Genomic DNA, 13,913 nt, shown 5'->3' with positions numbered 1-13,913 from the left:
GCATTAGCCACATTAGCTGAAGGCCTTAAAAATTTTCAGCCTATGCTTTTATTTTTTGTGGTGGCCTTAATTTTAAAGCAAGAGACCTTTTGGGTAAACAGTGCCCCCTTAATTGAAAAGGTGGATGATGTTTTTTTTTGTTTTTTTCTTATAGTGGATAATTTTTTGGGCTGTTCTCTTTTTTTTCTTATAGTGGATCATTTTTTGGGCTGTTGCACCTCTGGGACACTGTAGTTCATAGATGTAAACATTTTAATTACCGAATTTTACTTTTTTCACTCCAAAACATAGAGAAAACTTTGGAGTTGATATTATTTCTAAATTCTTATCCTATTATTTACATTATTTTACTGGTGCCCACCCATTTTATTTCATATTAGGCTGTATGTGGCCCCTGAACTAAAATGAGTTTGACACCCCTGTTCTAATGAGTTGGCATTGTAAAAAGACAGTCATAACAGCCCTGATGTTATCCTGCGGATAAGTAGAATGGGTAACGTGACGTATGCAAACTACATACACAATGTGTACATAGATCAGAAAGAATGAAACTGAAAATAAAATAAAAAAAAACATTAAAAAAAAAAATTGGGTAGAATCTATGGAGCTTAATCATTTCTGAATAGAGGATTTAAGCTCAGTCTAAAGAGTTGAGTGACAGTGGCTTAGCTTTGGGTGCTCAACAAAACAGCACCCATGATAATGAGGGGCCCATGTGCTGTAGATTAAGCAATGTTTGAGGTTTCTTCATAAGAAAGCGTGATGTTCTCTGTGCGCTCCCGGTGGAATGTGATGAATGAAGCTTGTGTACTCGCCCAGGCATCATGTGCCAATTACTTTGTACGTTCACACATGTAAACAATCCGCTACAGCTTTCTACTGTCCCTCATACCGTTGAACTTTACCACCAATTGTGTCATATCAATATTCTCTGTGCAAAAAGTTCCTCTCCCTGATTTTTAAATAGAAAACTCAATCATATAGGCTCCAGTGATTGCAGATCTTTGTTTCTGACTGGTTCCATTTTTTTTTTTTTTTTTTAAATTCTGCTTTTGCTCTTATACAATTAATTTCAAGAAGACGTAGCAAATGTTCTAGCGTAGGCAGGTTTTATAGTCAATTAACACAAAAGATGTCACTGAAAAAGATTTGTAAAGTCTTGAATGAAATAAATGTGTACGGAAAGAGATGGAATGTGGTGTTTGCTCGCTCATTACTCCAATTGTGGAGCCAAGAGGGAAACAGTGAATGGCATGGTGATGTGAGTGGTTACATTAGAGGAAGTGTTAGAGGAAGTCAGGTTTCTATGGTACCCGGCTTGTGATGCGAGAGCATGTTAGCTCAGGAGACAAAGACGGCCATTTTGAAAAATAGAAGTGGGATCTTTCCATACAATACTGAACTGAGAATGATACTTTTCATTCACGCTATTGTCTTTAATTACTCATTTTAATCATGCACTGCTATACAATGAACTCATTAAGTAAAAACCTAAAGCTTTTCAGTGTTAACTCATATGCCATCACTGATATTTTTGAGAATAATGTGCATACTTCTGAGTCTGATGACAGCCAAACTAATTATTGCTTCTTATAAATCTTTAACATTTCTCTAACTAAACTTTGTTTTTCATCCTGGATCTGCATATTTGGTGAGTTCATACACAGTACATGAGGATTCCCAAAGCTAAAAGGACCCAAACTGTCACTTTTTAAAGGCTGACATCATTAAAACTCTTTTCTTCAGTATGTGTGTCATCTTAAAAATTCTATCATTAGTCATCTTCTTAGTTGTTTTGGAGCATAGATGACAGAACTGACCTATTTTTTGGGGATAATTTGTAAAAACTAGAGTGTCTAGCAGGAAAAAAAAAACACTTAATGAAATGAATCTAATGCACAAAATAAACAAGAAAAGCACTCAGAGAGCACAGACCTCCACCAAGACAGATCCCCCCCCTTCACCACCAAAATTTAATCATTAGTTCCTTGTGCCAGTATCAACATTTCCTGAAAATCCGTCCGTAATGTTTTGAGTTATCTTGCTAACTAACAAACATGCAAACACACAAAGCAAAATGATCATAATACCTCCTTGCAGAGGTAATAATTCTCTGATTTGTAATCTGAGCCTCTGAAAATCGAGGAACTCTTTAAAATGTTTGTAATTCCTCAATAATTAATGCAGTATTTTTGTTAAAACCCTTGAATTAAAGCTGAACTCTACACTTTTTTCATCTCAAATCCACTATATCAATGTTAAGAAGTAAAACGACAAAATTTAGGTCATCGTCCACATATGAATCAATCTGACTGGTTTTACTATTTTATTACTACTATAAAAATTTTTATCACTGAACAAAATGAATGTGGAAAAAGATTAACAAGAAAAGCACTCGGAGAGCCCCCCCGCCCTCCCCAGCCACCACCAAAATTTAATAATTTCTTCCTTGTGCCAGTATCAACATTTTCTGAAAATTTCATGAAAATCCGTCCATAACTTTTTGAGTTATCCTGCTAACAAACAAACAAACAAACACACAAAGCACAGTGATCACAATACCTCCTGATGGAAGTAATAAAATTTCAGAAAAGAAACAAAGAAGAAGAAATCTACAGAGGCAAAGCTTAGTTATGAATCAACATTTATTAGTTATATTTGTATATATGTACACCAAAGGTACAACACTTATTGATATGTAGAAACAGATTTTTATGTATACCATAGACAGAGGAAAGAATTCATGAATTTTTTTGTCTTTTTTTTTCTCGTATCACCCCAAAACGTGCGCTCTGCCTTTTACATCAAAATTACAACAGCTTTACAAAGAGGGAAGGCCTAGAAAAGTAAGATCAGGAAAGCACATTGTAACCAGGAGTGAAACTGTTATCAGCTCGATTCATGAGTTTTCTTCAAAAAAGATGCATTTCAATAGAAAAGGACAAGTTTGACGTTTAGAATGGCTCCGTTATCGAAATGTTGTTCCTATCAATTTCCATTGAATCAGCTCAGGTGGTTCAGGTGTTCTGTACGTGCATATATTTACTGTTCAAAAAAGCAGAAAAGGCAAGTGGAAGAAAGGCAGTTTACCAGGTGGGATTGCTATAAACTTTTATGTAATGATGATGGCACGACAGAGTCTGTTCAGGACAAATGTGTAGAGATGTGGCATGTAGATAGGCCAACACGGAATCTATGTTAGATATCCATGTTTTGCAGCTTTGAAAGTACATGCAACAAAGATGCCTGAGACTAAAGCCAGTGTTCTTCATTGAAAAGACAAAATGGTTCAGATGAATCACCTGAGGAAGGTCGCTTTATACTGTAACAGGCATTTGAATACATCATACTGTATATCATTTGTTCTTTTTTTTTTTTTTTTTTGTAAAATGATCTCCTCATAGCCTGTTTACTCTGTCCTGCAAACAGGCCATGTTGAACCTTGATTCTTTGTCTCTTTTTTTTTTTTTTCTCTGCAATTCTCATCATAGTACTTGCCTTCATATACCCAAAAAAGAAAATAAAAATAAAACCTCGTGGTGGCCCTCTTTGTTAAACCATAAACTTCCCCCTTTCTCTCTTTGTCCACATCTCCCTAACTTTCTTACTTTATCTTCATGCAAACAGTGTTTGCTTCAGGATCACTGTAATTTCTGGAAAAATTCTGCATTGCCACCGAACAGAACGATTATATATTTATGTATGTACAATGAAAATGAATGCACACTGCTTATATCTTCATGGAACAAACATTCAAAACGCTTACATTAGATACAAAAAAAAAGTATATATTTATATATTGATGTGTGACAGGTAAGTAAAACAACTAGTTATAACAGCTATTAGAGAATAAAAAAACAAGCAAATTTATTACACAGTTTCCTCTCTATACATTTCGTCTACTCTAATTTTACTCAAGGACATAGATGATATTTTTTCTAGAGGATTACATTAAAATGTCACATCAGTGAAACTATATTCCTACATACCATTTCAACGCCCCCCCGAAAAGAAAACAAACAAAAAAAAACAAAACAAACAAAAAAAAAACATCTGTTACCTACAATATATACACAAAGTGCAAGGAGGCACTTCAAAATATCATGCTTTTAAGATAGTGGTGCAAAAAAATAATTATCATTTTTATTTTATTCATGCTTCTAAAACCGTGAGTTTGAACATAATAGTGGTCCAACACTCAACCCCCGTCGATGACACTAGGGTCTGCATTGTCTCCATACTGGAGAGATTTTTCCTGAAGATCACAAGGTCAAAAGTATCAGGCTTGGAGGGCCTGTGAGGGTGACATTGCTGTGCTCTGCAGCTTGCTGATTAGAAATATAAATATAGTGACCTTCCAGGCTTAAGAGTGTTTATGTGTGCATTTAAGTGTACTTGTATATATATATATATGTATGTGTGTGTGCATGTTTGTATGTGCATGTGTGTTCGTGTAGTGCGTACAGCAGAACACCAAGTGCGCGTACGGTGTTATCAAAGCGCACTTTTGTTAGCCAAGCTTTAAAAAGTAACGTGAAAGACGCCCTCTGAGAGTGTGTTTTCAGGAGCTAAAAAGGACAGAGTGCTGCACTAAGTGTGTGTTAAAGTTTCCTAGTGTTACCTTAGTTGGCGTTTGTCTTTATTGTTACAGTTTTGAAGAGAACATATTCAAGGCAAGGTTGTCATTTAAGCACAAAGCGAAAAGACACATGAACGGAGAGAAGGACACGATACCGATAAAGAAATCAAATCCACTCCCCACGTCACAATAGTTTCATATTTCATATCTCACTCACACAGAAAAATAAAAAAAAAAAAAAAAGAATAACATAACAGCCAGTAGTCCAGCTTTTGTTGGAGCGTTTGCTAATTTTTTTTTTTTTTTTTTTTTTTTTTTTTTTTTTCAAGCCATTTGGTTCTGTGAGAGGAGTTATGTTATTTTATTACCTGATAGTTGGCAACATTCTGACATAATAATAATATGTGCCCATTGTTCTGTTCTGTTCTGTTTTCTTAAACGTACTCTCGTCGATATGGACACGTAGCTGCAGCATCTAGGGTTTTGTAGAAACAGTCTTGAGCTCTGGTGGTAAAAATATATTGTTTACCTTTTTAGGTCTGGCTAAACAGGAAGCTGGCAAGTCTCCCTAAAGATATATATATATATATATATATATATATATATATATATATATATATATATATTTATATATATAAACCGGTGACCTGTCCCCGTTTGCTGTTTGTGCAAGCCAACAGTTCTGATCTGCTTCATCCTAAACTTCTCATGATTTCCTTTGTGTACTCTGTTGGTGTTCAATAATATCCATGTTTGTGCTTCTTTTTTTTTTTTTATAGTACACAGGTCAATCATTCAATCGCTGGAATGTAATCGGAGGTGTGTGTTTGTGTGTGCTCATGGAAACTTTTACCGTCTTAAATCTCTTTCTTTTTACACAAAAAAATAAATCCTGTTACCGTGTTCAAAGTCAAAGCTTTCAGAAAATTGGCAATTTTTTTGAAGCGAGAAGCTCTTTTGAGCAAGTAAACGTTGGAGGATTTACAATGTTTTCAGTGTTAAGGAGTAAACTTACAAGCCTGAGTATCTCCTGCTGTCCCTTTTTTGTCGTTTTTTTTTCTCTTTTTTCTTTTAAGTTGGAGTAAAATCAGTGTCAACGTGGAAGGATAATGTGCATGACATTGACTGAAAATGAACCTCATTGGCATTTCAGCTCGTTTTGTGCTCTCGTTGTTGTGCTCTTTCACTTTTTTGATTGAAATATGTCTTTTTTTTTTTTTAATGAGATTTAATCACAATTTTCATTTTGATGCTAATTTTAGTTTAATTTCATTGGCATTGCAAAGTATTGTATACTTTCCTTCGTGCTTTAAAAAAAGAGTAAATCTTTTTGATTTTCAGGGCAGTGATTTTCTTAGCTTTAAATTTTCGAAGCTTATCAGAAAAAAATATCAGCCTGTGTTGTGGCAGCCGGGTTAGAAATATACAGTATGTTGATCGCAAATCAAGAAAATGTGTCGCTTGAAATGTGATGGAGGCAGTTCAAAGGCCTCTGAGTTTGATTGATTGATTTTCTGCCTGCTTTTGGTCCCTATAATTAACTTGGTCATGTTCTTAACTCAGCTTCATTCTATACCACACACAGACACACAAACAAGTTTTATGTCTCAGTCAACAGGTGACACAAAGAAAAAAAAAGTCCCTTTTCCTTTTACAATAGACGAGGGGTGGGGATTAAAAAAAAAAAAAAAAAGGGCTCCATGGTGTGAATTGTGCTTTAGAATTTTTATAGTGACTGTACTTTTATTTTCCTTCCTGCCTTTTATTTTTTCTGATGAACATTCTTGGATCTAATAATGCAGTCGGATGCAGTTTGAAGGCTCTGAACTTGTTAGATGAGAGGCGTGGATGGATTTTTTTTCATGGGATGTAAAGCTTGGAAATTCCATATAAACATTACGTCGGTTTTTCATGATTAATTCTCGTACTCCCACTCATCCTCGGGTGTTAATGAATCACATTTCTAACAGAAGATGGTCTCGGTGCATCCCATAATACACAGCCACTCTCATCTTACGCATGTAGAAGCAGGATGTATTGCTAGGTAATAGCTTATCCAACTTATTTCTGTTCCTTCCCTCCTAACCTTGAAGTATGTTGTGCAAGTATCTGCTATATATAGGACATAGTTGTGCTCTAACAGGTAAAGTATATACCTCTGTTATAATTTCACGGTTAAGTGAATTAGTAACATTTATCAGTCAGATAGACAGTTACAAAATCTTTTAAAGGGACTAATAAAAAAAGACAACTAAACTACATACAAAAAAAAACAACAAAAAAACAAATTAGTAGTTCTGTTCATGTGACTTTTTTCATTCACTCTTTTTTCACCAGATAGGAAAACTTGTGGAGCCCAGGAGCAGGGGATCTCTGTGCTGCCATTATTCATGTTTCCATGGTTCCTCCTCAACAAGCGTGCACTCCGCAGCAGAGCCGTTAGTGGCTGAGGTTACCTGTAAGCAGTTAGCAGGGAGATCTAAACAGCACATCCAAGGCACAGATACAAAAAAAAAAAAAAAATCACACTTCATTTCTTATAATACATTGGATCATGTAGTGTATATTTAACATTTAGTGCTTTAATGCAGTGTTCCCATAGTCTCGGTCATTTGATCAGATTGGTCAAATAGGTGCCAAAATTAGGCTCATAAAGCTAAGATGATCAGTTTGGGGTTTTTTTTGGTTTTTTTTATTCCTGTACCATAAACAACATTATCTTCAATCAGTCAGTCATCCATGATAAAGCCTGTTTTTAACCCATAAAGACCCAATGCTAATTTAGTGGCTTTTCTCAAATGATTTTTCTACATATAACCTTTCCTAAGTGATTTATCATCATTTATTGTAATATTATCATCTGTTTTTTGAGTTTTTCTAATGTAGATCATGTATTTTTACCTACGCCAGGAGGGATTGGGATCGCTTTGCTTTGTGTGTGTGTGCATGTTTGTTTGTTTGTTAGCAAGATAACTCAAAAAGTTATGGACGGATTTTCATGAAATTTTCAGGAAATGTTGATACTGGCACAAGGAAGAAATGATTAAATTTTGGTGGTGATCAGGGGGTGGGGTGTTGAGCCGCATTATGTAATAAATTCCCATTATGTAATAAAATTTCAAAATGTAATAAGAATGTCACGTCATCTTGTAATAAAGCCACATTATGTTATAAACTGATGCATTTTGTAATAAACTACATCAACGCATTATATAGTAAATTTTTTCACATTATGTAGTAAGTTATTACAATTTGAGAAATTTATTACAAAATGCACTTGACACATTTTTATTTTTGAAAAAAAATGTAATAATATGGTTCATTTTGTAATAACAATCCAAATTAATATAATTTCAGAGCAATTTAGAAGAAATTAGTCACAGGAGCTACAGGTAATGGAATCAGAACTTTAACCACACAGTTTAAAGATGAAAATAAAAATGTGTCAAGTGCATTTTGTAAGAAATTTCTCACATTGTAATAACTTACTACATAATACGAAAAAATTTACTTCATAATGCAGTGAGGTAGTTTATTACAAAATGCGTCAGTTTATTACATAATGCGGCTTTATTACAAGATGACGTGACATTCTTATTACATTTTGAACTTTTATTACATAATGGGAATTTATTATATAATGCGGCTCAACAGGGGGCCCTACTGATCGGCCTTGGCGGATGTCTGCACTCTCTGTGTGCTTTTCTTGGTTGTTTGTTTGTTTGTTTGTTTGTTTGTTTGTTTGTTTGTTTGTTTGGTTGGTTGGTTGTTAGCAACTTTACGGGAAAACTATCACAACCATCGTTGCCAGATTGTCCCCACAGATAGGCCTAGGCCCTGGGGCCAACCCATTAAATTTTGGGCCAAGTAGGCCAAAGTTCAAGGTCACAGCAAGGTCACAACATCTACAATTTTCCTATCTGTCATCATTGACCAATTTTCGAAAATTCATAAAAAATTCAAAACGACTCCAATTAGACTCCAATTTGATCCACCCGTAGCTTATAACAATATCTTATATCTGGCACAAAATTGTCCACATCCACTGTGGAATGTGGACTCTGTGGACATTTCCATTGAACATTGAAAATCCCATTTACCACACATTTAAAATTAGAACTCAACAAATATTGATTGGAATTTAATATAATTTAACACACACATGACTGGTACCAAGCTTCAACTTTTTCTGCTGTATGGAACAACCTGGAAACTGTTGAATTTAAACAGAAATAGTTGATCCACACATGCACACCGTTCAGGGTGCTTGGCGGAGGTTTGCGTTCTCTGAACACTTGTTCTATATTAAATTCACTGATCGTGTAGATGTTCGTAGAATTTTTTATTTCAGATTTTTTTTGTTTGTTTGTTTAGTTTATTTCAACTATGCAACAAGACAAAGTAATCTTACTTAGTCCTTAGAAATAAAACAGGTATTAAGAAGTCATGGAAGAAAATGCACAAAAAAACAAAAAAAAACAAGAACAAAACCTATACATACATATGACTTCATTTGCACATTCGAAAAGGAGTGGGAGGAAGGAAAACTTATTTAATCCCACCGCTTCTCCAAGTAGTTATTCAAGTAGTTAGTTTTTCTAAAAGGTTACAATTTTTTATATTTACCCAAGAATAAATGTCTGAGCTTTTTGCACGTCCTGTAGTGACATCATCTAGACGGTTTGTTTTTCTTTTGTTTGTTGTGGAGCTGTTTTTGTTTTCTGCTTTTTTTTTTTTTTTTTTTTTTGGGGGGGGGGGGGGATACTTTATTTATCTATTTATTCTTTTGTTGTTGTTGTTGTTGGTACTATTACTGTTATTGTTATTATTTTGCATTGTGTGTTTGCTGTTGAATTTTGGTTTTCCTGTTGTTGTGTTGAGTGTATGTACATCCTGTTTGTTGAGCGAGTTGTGGGAAATCTTAGTGTTTTGTTTTTATGTTTATGTTGTTAATGACCCGAGCAAGAGTAGCTGCTGTGGTGTGCAGCAGCTAATACGGATCAAAACTAATAAACTATTAAAGCTCAGAATAAATTCAAAGGTTATTATAAAAAAAACATAGAAAACTGAAGAAAAAGTGGCTTTTTCTGTAAAATATATCATTAAATTAGCATAATCCTGGTGTCATTGATCAAACTCCATGGTGAATCAATGTTGTAGAACAGGGGTTCCCAAAGTACCCCCAGGGGTACTTAGAAGAAGCCCAGGGGGCCCTTGAAATTTTTTTGGGAAAAATACATTAAATAAGTCATCATGTACTGAATACAAAATAAATAATGAGAATTAATGCTGAAATATAAAACACAATAAATACATTCACATCATAGTTTTATTATCAATAATCTTGTTTAAGCTTTGGTAACATTTTAAGAACATTTCTATTTTATACTATTCAAAATGAGTTTATATGAGTAGCTAAGTGATTATTTTTTGTTGATGAAAGGTTCCTTTATTAATTAATGACCACTTTATTTATTTTTCTTATCAGTAAAAGAGGGCACTTTTCAGTTTATACTTTGCACACAACATTTACTTTAAAAAATGTGTTTTTTAATATATATATTGCAGTTAAATATATGTTGCTTGTTTACAAAGTTTTGAAAATATAAACAGACACTTTTGGCACAGGAACAAATTTTGCCTATTTTTTTTCAATCAAAAATGTTGAAGTGAGAATTGGGGGTTTCAGGGGGTACTCCACTGTAAAAAGTTTGAGAACCACTGTTATAGAAGATGACAGTGTTTCCACGGTAACTACAAAGCCTCTGAACGTCCAAATGGGTCATATCTGATGACCATGAAAAGATGATAAACTGTATTTTACACTAAATATTTACATGTATTGATAGGATTAAAGGATCAACAGGTATTTTAACAGTTTAGATCAGTAGGTGGTTTTGGTTTGGGTCTTTCTGGGTTAAAACCCAATCACTCAACACACACTATTGAACCACTTAAACACTGCAAATTCAGAATCGATTTGGATTGTGTATTCTGTACTTTGGCATCTAAACTGCAGACTCTTAGGTGGTATTACTGTTCTGTATATGTGCAAACATAAAGGTGGAATTACTGGAACTCCTGGACAAACACTGATGATCATGCTTATGCTTGTCCTAAGAGCTGAGTTTCTAATACTGACCTGGGAACAGAGCACAGATTTAACATGAAAATATAGAATATATAATACAAAAATACAAATGAATAAATAATGAAAACAAAAATAACATACATACAATAGAAAACAAGGTATGAAAAATACTTAATGAATGCATTATTAGAACTTCAGCTATTTTGCAAGCTTTGAAAAGAGGGGGGGTTAGAAATGTGAGTCATATTTACAGGCAAAACAGAAAACAGAAAAGGTCATTAGTCATGCGGGATATTGGAAATAGTAAGCTTTTGTGTTGTATTCATATGTAAACGTCCGTTAATAGATAGAAACAAAAAACAAACAAAAAAAAGAGGATATAACTTTTTCCTGTGGACAGATTGCATGTGTGAGAGGTTGCCAGCGTTGCTAGGCAACACCTTTCACCCTTTAATAAATGAATAGGCTCATCATTAGACCTTTTCAACCGTGGTGAGTGTATGTGTGTGTCTGGGAGAAAACACTTTGAACCCCAATACCCTAAACCCCAAACGCCTGGAATACACTCAAAGAAATGGGATTGAAAGTGCATTAGGTTTTTTTTTTTTACATTAAAGAAACTGCTTCACAGCTTTGGATTTCACAACTCAGTTCACACAATGAGCATAAATAGCTGGTGTCAAATTGCAAAAAAAAAAAAAAAAAAAAAAAAAAAAAACAGACTGAGAATGACTCAGTGACTGTGAGGTGGATGTATACAGGGAATATATGGACTGTTAATTAGCTGTAACACTAGTACTTCTATTCTCCGCATTTTTTCCATCTGACAGCTTGCGTTGACCTTTCGGATATAAACCTGTTAATTAAAACGAACCCCGTTTTAAGATATGCAGATATTGTGCACTGAGCTAAACAAAAAGCAAACACTACGATAAGGAAAGCAAAACTCTGCATTGGAAATGTGTCAGGGAAAACATCCAACTGAGATTTATTTTGAAGAATGGATGCAGTGTGAACTCCTAATAGAGGCGAGGGCTGCTAAATAATTCCTCTGGGTCATTATGGGGATTATCTGGATTTGCCTTTTGAGTGAAAGCCAATCCCCAACAGGATACTGTGATCAGATTAGGCTTAGGGTGAAGGCATGAAGCTAATTTTTTTCCTCATTTGCATACATTGCATTTAATTTTGGAAACCTTTTAGCATGAGCGCTTTACATTGTTGCGCGCTCGTACAACACAAAAGCCGCTGTTCCAGAGAAATTAAATCCATACATACACATGCATCGGTTGTTGTTGTGCTTCACTTCTGTTGTAAAATAACAGCGGGTGTATTTACATCGTTATATACACAGATGTGATGAATAAAAACAGAATAAAGCAAAAGTGCAGGGTGAGCATGCAACAACGGAGAGGGTTATATACAAGTCTCTATGTCCATAAGCGTTAATTGTACCTTGCATTCATCTACTACGACAGAATTGTTAGCAGTAGCGGAGGCAGTTGTGGTAGCGGTAGCGGTTAAGACGCACTGGTTGGAATTGTTTTCGTGGTGGTTCTTCATGTCGTCGTAATAAGACTGGGTCTTTGTCATCATTTCGATATCGTCAGATTTAGCCATGTGCGCATCCAGCTCTTCAAGCTCTGCCTTGGACATGTGGTACACGATGCCTGCACCGTAGGAGTCACCCACCACATTTACTGAGGTCCTAAATCGGTCCCTGAGGAGAGAGATGTCAGGATAGAAAGATGGAGACGTTTACTCAAAGGGGGAAATATACTGGAAGTACTCGCTTTGCAATGTGGAAGGAAAGAGAAGTGTTTTATTAGTGACTCACAGCAGCCAGTCGACAGCCACCAGCAGACTGATGTCTTGGGTTGGCAGGCCCACGGCGGTCAGAATCAGCAGCATAGTCACCAGACCGGCACTGGGAATACTGGCAGCTCCAACACTGGCTAGTGTGGCCGTCAGACTAGATGAAGACACAGTAGAGCAGCACTCAGCCACATTCTCTAACCCCCCTACACCCAGGGCCAGATTAACACTTCATTGTACCCTGGGCAACAATATTCAAGGGCCCCATCATCGCAACCCCAGGATCCCTATAATCTGGCAAAATACAGAATAAGTTCCAGGTATATATGTAAATATACCCCATACTTCAATATCTAACTATCATCAAATGCATTTTGATGTACAAATGTGTAAATGCTCGTAGAACTACAAGTGCACCACTATAGCCTCTTGTCAGGGCCACTCACTTGCATATGATGATATGAAAACAAAACACATTAACATCAGTATAATCTAAAATTGATCCACTACATTAGAAAGAGAGGGAAGTGTCCTCCATCTTCACAAAAAATAAATAAGAAACCATTTCCAAAGTATCCAGTATTTCTTTAAGAACACTTTTTGTGGACAGTTTCATTTATAAGCAAAAGATAACCAGATATTTTAGTTATGCCCGAGCTACCCAGTGCCCTTCAGAGGTCGCAGGCCCCTGGGCAATTGCCCAGTTGCCCATATGGTTAACCCGGGCTTGCCTACACCGAATCACATCCTCCACACGATATCAACAACACCTGAAGTGACCGCTTTAACCCTTTAACCCACAGGTGTCAAACATGCGGCCCGGGGGCCAAAACCGGCCCGCCAAAGGTTCCGATCCGGCCCGTGGGATTAATTTGCAAAGTGCAAGTTAGGGCATCAAACTCAAAAATAATATCATGATAACTTATAAATAATGACAACACCAGTTTTTTCTCTTTGATTTAGTACAAAAAACATTAAATTATGAAAAAAGTTTACATTAACAAGCTATCCTTTAAAATGTGAACAACTTGAACAAATATGAACAACCTGAAATGTCTGAAGAAAATGAAGTGCAATTTTAACAATATTTTGCCTGTTACTAAATGTTTTGTGTCTTTGTAGATCTGACCAATAATGCACATGTATAAATGATAAGTCGAGGCATAACATTGATAAAACTGTACATATATTTCTTAACAAATTCCATTTTTCAGGTTATTCACATCCTTTTTGTTCGTATAATTTGTAAATGTAAATATTGGCATAATTGAATGTTATTTTTTGCACTAAAACCATTTGGAGTTGCCATTATTTATTGGCTGTCATGTTATTATTTTACTGGTCCGGCCCAGTTCAGATTAAATTGGGTTGAACGTGGCCCCCGGAAAAAATGAGTTTGACACCCCTGCTTTAACCCTTTCATGCATG

The 13,913-nt window shown here is 35.4% G+C and overlaps 1 protein-coding gene across 4 annotated transcripts in view; it reads right to left on the bottom strand.

The window, feature by feature from the left end:
* Nucleotides 1-5,639: 5,639 nt before the first annotated feature.
* Nucleotides 5,640-13,913, bottom strand: part of slc1a2b (solute carrier family 1 member 2b) — an 80,780-nt gene continuing 72,506 nt past the window's right edge. For 3 of the 4 annotated variants that reach the window (XM_030135870.1, XM_030135867.1, XM_030135868.1), the window contains exons 9-11: nt 12,508-12,642; nt 12,126-12,390; nt 5,640-7,035 (exon numbers count right to left, since the gene is read on the bottom strand). In XM_030135870.1, coding sequence (XP_029991730.1) covers nt 6,964-7,035; nt 12,126-12,390; nt 12,508-12,642 — 472 coding nt within the window. In that variant the 3' untranslated portion in view covers nt 5,640-6,963. The remainder of the gene's footprint in view (nt 7,036-12,125; nt 12,391-12,507; nt 12,643-13,913) is intronic. The other variant, XM_030135871.1, reaches the window with a different exon arrangement.

The sequence above is a fragment of the Sphaeramia orbicularis genome, chromosome 6, assembly GCF_902148855.1.
Source record: "Sphaeramia orbicularis chromosome 6, fSphaOr1.1, whole genome shotgun sequence".
In the NCBI taxonomy this organism is placed as follows: domain Eukaryota; kingdom Metazoa; phylum Chordata; class Actinopteri; order Kurtiformes; family Apogonidae; genus Sphaeramia; species Sphaeramia orbicularis.
This window is presented reverse-complemented; position numbering and strand designations above follow the sequence as displayed.